The sequence below is a fragment of the Periplaneta americana genome, chromosome 12, assembly GCF_040183065.1.
Source record: "Periplaneta americana isolate PAMFEO1 chromosome 12, P.americana_PAMFEO1_priV1, whole genome shotgun sequence".
Classification (NCBI taxonomy): domain Eukaryota; kingdom Metazoa; phylum Arthropoda; class Insecta; order Blattodea; family Blattidae; genus Periplaneta; species Periplaneta americana.
The window spans coordinates 162,131,683-162,141,377 of NC_091128.1; the positions used below are offsets into that span (position 1 = coordinate 162,131,683).

A 9,695-nucleotide genomic window follows, 5' to 3' on the forward strand; every position below is an offset into this window, starting at 1 on the left:
TATTATCATTGTTACCGCATAAGAAACAAAAGAAGTTACTCAGCAATAACCAAATAAACAAAATGCCAACGAGCGAAATGTGTCTTGTGGTTTGCTAAATTTGAAAGTGTAACATCTGTTCAATGCCGGTTTCAAGAGAATATAGTGTTCGGAGGGCTCTGAGTTGCAAATCGATAATTAGATAGATCGATAGATACTTTATTAATGCTAAAGACATTACAAATAATCCATAGCAACGTCAATAAAAACATTTAAAATTAATATTATAAAATTCATCAAGTCTATACAAAGGGTTTAAAATCAATAATGTCTTGAGTGTATGTTTAAAAGCATTAATGAGCAATTCCCTTATATGAATAGTTACACTATTAAAAAGTTTAATTGATACTGTTTCAAAACTATTTTGAGTAATGCTGAATTTATTTTTATAAAGACTATTACACTCTTACTACGTCATACTACTTTTGACCAATAAAATGGTACGAAAGGACGTATTTCAACCAATCATGGCTGCTTATCGCACAATTTTATCGCGTCCCTAGCATTTGTTTAATTTTATCGCATCCCTAGCATTTGTTTCTTTGTTTGCCAACATTTGAAACTGCGCTGGTCTGGACGTCAAAAATATATATAAAATTACAAACCACTCCAGTCGATGCACAGCAGTTTCAAATATGACTCGCATTGGCATTCAAGAACAAGAATTAATAATAATCACTGATCATACCTGTGCATCTTCTGAAATCCTATTTACAAATAAATGAAGAGCACCATTCAGAAATCCTGAATAAGTTGAATACACCATGTAGGCCTAAATCAACGAGTTCCACTTATATTACACACACGTCCAATATAACATCAATTGAACCACCAACCACATTCAAATTTGAAAATTGTACATTCAATAATTATTCCTTTTAAAATTATTCATGTTTATTTTTTATGTCATCGTCGTTAATTAAAACTTTTCTAACACTTGCGTATATTAGTTAGGTTATGTTATAGCTTCTGCTATATGATATTATGGATAGTCACGTATCAGAGATCGTTTAATATTAAGATTTATTGAAAATCATCTGTCAAGTGAAGTTGATTAATGGGATTCGGATAATTGAAGTGGAATGTTGCATTTTAATAAAAATGGAACTGAATCAACAAAGCCCTCTTGACTAGTAACATTGCCATCGTGTATAATAGATCGAGAACTTCTCGACGAGAAGGCATTGCTCACTACTGCCATCTAGCATGCATCTAGCGTAATTTTGTAATGTTGAGATGGTACAATAATACATTTGAAGACAGTTGTATTTTCGTAAGTCAATTAATATTTTATTGTATAGGAGCACTTCGTTACTTCTAATCTTTATATACTTTCTTCTAATCGTGTAATAGTCAAATAAATCCCACTCGAGTTTTGATTTTCTTTAGATAAATCAAAACGTCTAGTGAGATTACTGTTGATAAATGTTTCAACAATTTCATGTTGGATAATTACATAAATTAGAACAAAAAATGTATTTAGAGAAATTATTCTTAATATAAATAAGGCAGCTCAAGGCATATAAAGACGTTAATATTAACACACAAAGCTTGTAAAATAATGGTCTACAATGGGTATGAGGAGCAACACCACAGATAATCCTCATAGCTCTATTCTGTGAAATAAAAAGTTTTTAGACGAATTATGATAACACCAAAGCAGGATACCATAAATAAGATGACTGTGTATATGAACATAGTAAACTAAAATAAGTGAATTTGATCTATGTTATAACTGGGAATTCTTAACATAAACTTCTTCGAACCACAGAGACCTTGTGTTCGTGTGTTCTTTCAATTAAACCCTCCATTGCTTTTTATCAGAAACGGTCTTTAAGAGAAACTGCTGTACAGGACGGACGGACAGACAGACAGACAGACAGCATACCTGAAACTACAAAATCATACCACGGAAGCTGAAAATATGGATTTCCGTGAAAATTTCGAAATCAAACTTTTTTCAGCATGGCAATAATTTGGTCTTTATACTGTCTATGTATGTAATGAGAAAGTAAAAAGAATGCCAAAGCATAATGATACGTTAAAGACTAAGGGTATGCACACGAAATATTGATGTATCATGTAATCCAACACTGAAAAAATTCGACAGCTAAAAAAAAATCCATGGAAGTTGGTAAGTATCCCATCGAAATGTAACAGTTTCTAGGATTTATCTATAGACATACCACAAAATTCTCCTCTCAAGATAGTTTAAATTTTTTTTTTTTTTTTTTTTCACTAGTTCGATCAAAACTTGAATATTGCAGTACTGTATGGAACCCCTATCAAATTAAATATATTAACAAAATTGAGAGTGTTCAGAAAAGATTCATCAGATTTTTGTTGGGAGATGCACTATCACCTTTACTTTTTAACTTCGCTTTAGAATATGCCATTAGGAAAGTTCAGGATAACAGGCAGGATTTGGAATTGAACGGGTTACATCAGCTTCTTGTCTATGCAGATGACGTGAATATGTTAGCAGAAAATACACAAACGATTAGGGTAAACACGGAAATTTTACTTGAAGCAAGTAAAGCGATCGGTTTGGAAGTAAATCCCGAAAAGACAAAGTATATGATTATGTCTCGTGATGAGAATATTGTACGAAATGGAAATATAAAAATTGGAGATTTATCCTTTGAAGAGGTGGAAAAATTCAAATATCTTGGAGCAACAGTAACAAATATAAATGACACTCGGGAGGAAATTAAATGCAGAATAAATATGGGAAATGTGTGTTATTATTCGGTTGAGAAGCTCTTATCATCCAGTCTGCTGTTCAAAAATCTGAAAGTTAGAATTTATAAAACAGTTATATTACCGGTTCTTCTGTATGGTTGTGAAACTTGGACTCTCACTCTGAGAGAGGAACATAGGTTAAGGGTGTTTGAGAATAAGGTGCTTAGGAAAATATTTAGGGCTAAGAGGGATGAAGTTACAGGAGAATGGAGAAAGTTACACAATGCAGAACTGCACGCATTGTATTCTTCACCTGACATAATTAGGAACATTAAATCCAGACGTTTGAGATGGGCAGGGCATGTAGCACATATGGGCGAATCCAGAAATGCATATAGAGTGTTAGTTGGGAGACCGGAGGGAAAAAGACCTTTACGGAGGCCGAGACGTAGATGGGAGGATAATATCAAAATGGATTTGAGGGAGGTGGGATATGATGATAGAGACTGGATTAATCTTGCACAGGATAGGGACCGATGGCGGGCTTATGTGAGGGCGGCAATGAACCTTCGGGTTCCTTAAAAGCCATTTGTAAGTAAGTAAGTGTGTGTAGGTTTTACTTTTTGAGCAGATTGTCATTTTATTGTCATTTTATTATGGGATTAAATGATTTCATTTTCGTTTTGATAACTATAACATTTGGTATAATGAATTAATGACAATAAATTAAATCTCTATTGTATTTCATTCTGTTTTACTAGATGACATATAGTGTTAATTCAAGGCAGCAGAAGAAACTGACAGCCAAAATGAAAGGTGTAAATATAACATATGTATTCGATAACTTACTCCATTCCATTGGCACCTAGAAAGTACAACTTGACACCATTCATGTCTTGCAAATACGTTCCATGATCCTCCACAATGATATTCACTTCTAACTGCTCCACCACCTCCACGACTTTTAAATTGTGTTCCATGTCATCATCCTGCAACAACATAATTTTTAGACAAATAACACGAATCTACTACATCTTCATATATTACTTAATCGTTTGTGTTTGTATGCCATTTAGTAGGACTTTGCTAATCAACATTTTATGTCTTGTCACCCATATGTATTCTCCAATTAGTATATTAACTGAATAATATATCTCAAGTAAATTAATCGTCCAATTTGTCTCAGGCATTTTAGGTCTTATAAATTGTGTGTGTGTGTGTGTGTGTGTGTGTGTGTATTCCCCTTATGTTATGTAACTGATTTTGATTATGTGTAATTTTCTACTTTATTTTATATATTATGTAACTGATCTTTACTATTTGTAATTTTATATTATGTAATTGATCTTGTCTATTGTAATTTCCTACTATATTTTATATAATTTCTAAGGTATTTTCTTTTGTGTTGTTTTGTAATCAAATTTTGTATCTCATGTATATTATTGAAACCTGGTTGAGTGGAAGAGAAGGCCTCATGGCCTTAACTCTGCCAGGCAAAATAAAGCTACTACTACTACTACTACTACTACTACTACTACTACTACTACATCTTTGAGTAATTGTTTACTTCAGCTGACTGCATGTTTTCTCGACGAAATTTATTCAAATCTCCTTGATTTGACTTGAGGAATATGTACAAACTAATAAAATTGAACAGAAAGCAATAATTTTCATTTTACCCAGTTAGTATTTACGACTTTGGGGTATATAATCTTAGGTAGACTTCAGTGTGCTGTATAGTTAATAGGAGGTAATTAAAGTTGGTGTGTTTGTGGGTTTATCACATTTGGCATATATTAGTAGTAGTGTCTGATCGTGGGGATAGTGTTGCACTGTGTTTAATTTTTTTCCAGCATATATTTCTGTAGGCCTAAATGTTGCGTGTTGAAGGTTAGATTAAATGAGGGGATAGCTAAGTGACATGAGGCTGAAGAATGTGACAAGGTAACAGTGGGTTAGATGAGAAGACAGCTGACCTATAAGAGACAGAGGATGTGACAGAGAAGACCAAGGACTCTGACAAAGTTAAAATTATTTATTATGGCTTTCCGCTCAATTTTAGTAGTTTATACGCATTTCCTAAGGCAAATTTCGTAGAGAAAACGTAGTCAGCTGAAATACATAATTACCCATCTTTGTTATATTATAAAAAAAAGAAAACCTTACCTCATCTTCAGTTTTTACAGAAACAATTGCCAAAGGGTCAGTGAGTTCAGTCTGTAGTGGATCGGTGACTCTGATTTCACTGTGTGAAGACATCACGTATGTGTCACTGTCCATATCTGCCTGACCATTCATGATGTACTGTAATAAAGATATCTTGAATTAATTACATAATGTACAACACTAGTGGATGACAAAGTGTAAAAAAATATAAGCCCTTAATCAGAGCATATTTTCCTCATACATTAAATTTGGCCACTTGTGCCCCTATCCTTACATAGGCCTATATAAAAATTCCTCCATATTCGCGGGGGGGGGGGGAGGGGATACATTCCGAAACCTATGGCAAATAATAGCAAAATCACTCAGGGAATACGTTAGTGAACCGTAGGGAACAGTGACACCTCTCTCGTAACTGCACATTTCTCATATTATTAATAATAGCAAACCCTATTAAGTACGTATTTTTTTCGATAACATACATACCTATGATATAGTTTGACAAATTACAAACAGTAAGACATTAGGAGAAGCAACTAATAATAATAAATACCCTATATATTATTACACTTATTAACATGTGCGCTAGTCTAGAGTTCCTATAAAATTCATCAGATTAAGATGCAAGATATTAAGTGTATGATGCCAAACAAGCAGTGTTTATTTATCTTAAAAATAAAAGAAGTCAATGTAAAGTGCATCCGTTTCATTTAGGCCTAATGAAAAAAATTCTCAATTGGCTCTAAGTGAAATTTAAATCTGTGAACTAGCAATTCCATCTGTGCTACTTTCATTTATTACTGTTACTGGTGTGTTAGTGAATAAAATGGCTAGACGCGTAATCAAATATCAAAAACCATGGGAAACTAAATATAATTGGTTGTATTTCGATCGTACTCAGGTTTGGTGGGTAATTTGCTAGGAGACGTTGTTGCATATAGACCACTTTTACACTAAACCTAAAATTTGTTTTTGCAAGATATACTAAAACCCTAACTGACCTAACCTAACCTTTTCCTTTATCTGTGACAGGTTACGTTAGGTTCGGTTAGTATTTTAGTATACGTTGTATACACTAAGGTTAGGTTTAGTGTAAAAGTGGTCTATATGCAACGATGTCTCCTAGCAAATTACCGACGTTAACTAATTAGAACGGCACATGATACAGCATTTTCAATCCCGTAGACCTAATCTATCCCAACTTTACGAAAATACTCACAGAGATCATAGTATTATTTTAGGTTACCGCCTCCTTTAATGTTGTTTTATAAGTGATTTGTGTGCTGTAAAAGTTGTACATAGGCCTTGTGTTGATGTAATATGATTGATAATGGCGATCCATACTAGGCATTCAATAGGTGTCCCGACGTTGTAGGTTAGGTTTGATTTGTTTTTGTATATAGGTAAATTTCAAACGTGAATGTCAAGCACTTACCCGAGATGTTCCCAAACTTTACAATTGACTTGGCGCCAGATGCTTCTTATACTAATAAAACAACCACTTTCGTTCGGTTCTTTCCCTACATCGTAGATTTTTATTGCTTTAGTTCTGCTTAATTAAACGAGACTGTGTAATGCAACGATAGTATCTTCAATTATATGCACCTCGCCGATTACAAACAACCGTATTAGTGTTCATGAACACTGTGTTCTACTTCGCCTCCAAATCAAAATAAAGCAGTTCAATAGAGCTCTATCAATACTATTCACCAGAAATTTAGTTTAGATTGGGACAATTAATATCATTCAGTGTTACACTGCAGACTGCAAAACCACAAAAGAAGAGTAATTACATTATATATGGCATATAAATGAAAACACAGTATCAATATCTATTAATAGTTACTGTCCAACACAAACCACGCACTTCACACCAACTCTAATAATCTCGTATTATCTCACCAATTACAGATATCTCGGGAGAATGTCAGGGTCACCACAACGCGCCAAATTCCCTGTCAAATTGTAAGAGGGAATTTTCGCTTTAAGAATTACAAAGGTCACTGGTTTGGTGCTTCAAGGAACTACATCATCGTGAGTATTGCAATTGAAATATAATTATATAACTTAGTATGGCTAAGCTTCAGTTCCACAATAATTAAAAGAGACATTGAAATTAACAAAACCTATAAAAGTGCCGAATGTTGTAATAGGTACAAATGTCTTTTTTATATTGGCCGCTCCATGTTCCAAGACCTTGTGCAGCTGTGCATGATTGTGTAGGTGTGGATTTAATTACTACTGCCTTCTGCATTGGTTTGGTTTAGAAAGCCAATAGATTTCTATACCAGTTTTATTAAAATGATTATATAAATACGTATGATGCCTTTGGGAAATGTTTCAAAAGTAGTTATTGGATGGTACGTGTACGATACGGATCATATGAGCATTGATTTCCATTTTTGTTTCACATAACCTGAAATAACAAGGCCCTTTGATTAGTGTGTAAACGTGATTTTATCGTTGTGTATTAACATATATTATTTTTACAATTATACAAGAAACAAAGGGCCCATCAGTTGTACATTTATACTTTATATTTGTTGAAGCCTATAATACGTAGCCGGCATGTGAATTTTTTTCAAGTATCTATCTACGGGTTTGTTTTTAAACAAGTTACAAATATGAAATCAGATAGCCTATTTTGTTTATTAAAAATGACAACATACAAGTTTAAGTACTCCCTAATTTATAACTATAATTAAATTTTCCCGGTCCATGTTTTGTTATCTAATTCTCCTTGATATTGTTCCAGGGCTGTTGTAACGACTGCTGGGCTGTACAGTTTTGTTATTTCAAAGAGATCTGTAGACAAACATCGTTATGATGCTATGAAAGTGAGGGAACGCATTCGGAGGTCCAACGCAGGGGAATACGACACTGGTACAAGAAAATTTACTGGTTAATAATCACAGTGAGTTAAAATATGGCTGGCATGTCCCCATTAGATACATCAAAACTGCAATTGGTGCAGGAACTGGAGATAGAAATGATGTCAGATATGTACAATAGAATGACTGCCGCGTGCCACAGAAAATGCATCCCTCCTAAATACAAGGATGCAGAGTTAGGCAAAGGGGAATCTGTCTGTCTAGATCGCTGCATTGCCAAATATCTGGATATTCATGAGCGGATTGGCAAAAAACTGACACAGTTGTCTATGCAAGATGAAGAATTTATGAAAAAGATGCAGGCTGACCAACAGCAAAAAACATAACCCTGTGTTTTCTTTATAGTTGTATTGTAGTTAATGTAACATATTCTTTATGTTAATAAAACTTGAGATATTGAAGTATGAGTGGCAGTATTTTTAATATTTTTTCTCCATTTGTAGCACCAGTGCATGGTTTTGCAAAATGATTGCAGTTTAACATTGCTTCACATAACACATGAGTGCAGTTATCTGATAATGAAATCCATGTTTTCCTATGCAGTTTTAAAGATTATTCTATAGCCCTATTAGAGAGAATTTAGATTTAACTGTGATTTAACCTTTATGTTTTATCTACTGGACTCTGGTTCGATTCTCAGCATAGAAGTGTAAATGTATTTCTTACAAGATCAGTATGTGAAATTTTCCCGACTTTCCAAGTGATAGCCATAACTCATAAGGTATTCTGACCATATAACCAGGAAGTCCCACTACATGTGTGTGTATTTTGTTGGGTCATAATCCTTACAATAATGAAAACAAAGGGCGAAATGCCCTCTTTAAAGGTAGATGATGTTGCTTATATGGCATTTGCTGCATGATCCATAATTAGAAAGCTGATGCAGTTACAAATTTCATAAAGAGAAGCGAGTGGGGGGGGGGGGAATTCATACGAATAAGTATTCTTAGCTTACAGTGTTCTTAGCTATTAAACAATTTTCTCACCAAGATGAGTGGGATGAAAAAAAATCACATTAAGTGAATTTTTGTTTATCGATTATTCCAAGCATCATTGTATCACGTTGTAAATCTGGATATGAGGGAGCTTAAATTCGTAATTTGCTCTGTCTCAAATTTTAGCATAATTCAGATAAACTTTCGAGTGTCAAATTCGTTAGTAGCACAGAAATAAGTTGATGTTCTTGAGTTAAGATATTAAGTACAGATACGGAAATTAAATTTGGAGATCCCTTATTGTATAAGTTTCACAAAACACTTTGCATGTGCAGTAAACAAGAGTTCCTATATATATATATATATATATATGCTACTTGTGGATGTCGTGCAAAATTATTTTCTGCATACGGGAGGACTCCCGTCAAGATGCATTCCAATATAAGGGACTGCCATCAAGATGCATTCTAAATTTTAATTCTGTATCTGTACATTAAATGTTTTATTATAAATCGGGTAGGCAGGCAAAAGGGCTTAAGTCACTCTATGCAAAATTTTCAGGAGGAACTTTCACAAATTTAAACAACTGCCGTAAATCCAAAAAGTGACATGTTTCAGCTATTTATTGTTGACATCACTGGTTATAGGATCTCTTTCAGGAAAGGGATTTAATGAAGAAATATAAAATTAAAATCTTATATCACAAAAAATTAGGACTCAAGCTCTTTTGCCTGACCACTGGAGAAATATAATTTTACTTGAACTTCACAACACTAAGAGTTATCATGGTACCAGAGATTCAAAATACTATGTCAGGTATCACGGTAATTAAAATGGACGATAATAGTAATAATACTACATAAATTTAGTTGTTATTTTAATGTAATTAATTATTTCTTTCGGGTTAAATCTATGTCGTATGGTTTGAAGGCCATTTTTAGAATGTAAAATTAGATACAGATATAAGATTACTGTAACTACCTTT

At 33.6% G+C, this 9,695-nt stretch overlaps 1 protein-coding gene and 1 long non-coding RNA gene across 2 annotated transcripts in view; one reads left to right on the plus strand and one right to left on the minus strand.

Moving 5' to 3' along the window:
• The window catches only part of LOC138711108 (zinc finger protein 25-like), a 31,523-nt gene that overhangs the window by 1,409 nt on the left and 20,419 nt on the right, over positions 1 to 9,695 (minus strand). Inside the window, exons 2-3 of the mRNA XM_069842434.1 lie at positions 4,888 to 5,025; positions 3,571 to 3,710 (exon numbers count right to left, since the gene is read on the minus strand). Coding sequence (XP_069698535.1) covers positions 3,571 to 3,710; positions 4,888 to 5,019 — 272 coding nt within the window. The 5' untranslated portion in view covers positions 5,020 to 5,025. The remainder of the gene's footprint in view (positions 1 to 3,570; positions 3,711 to 4,887; positions 5,026 to 9,695) is intronic.
• On the plus strand, positions 6,326 to 7,831 carry LOC138711113 (uncharacterized). The gene is made up of 2 exons (XR_011335347.1): positions 6,326 to 6,918; positions 7,640 to 7,831. It is a non-coding gene; the product is annotated as an uncharacterized lncRNA (long non-coding RNA).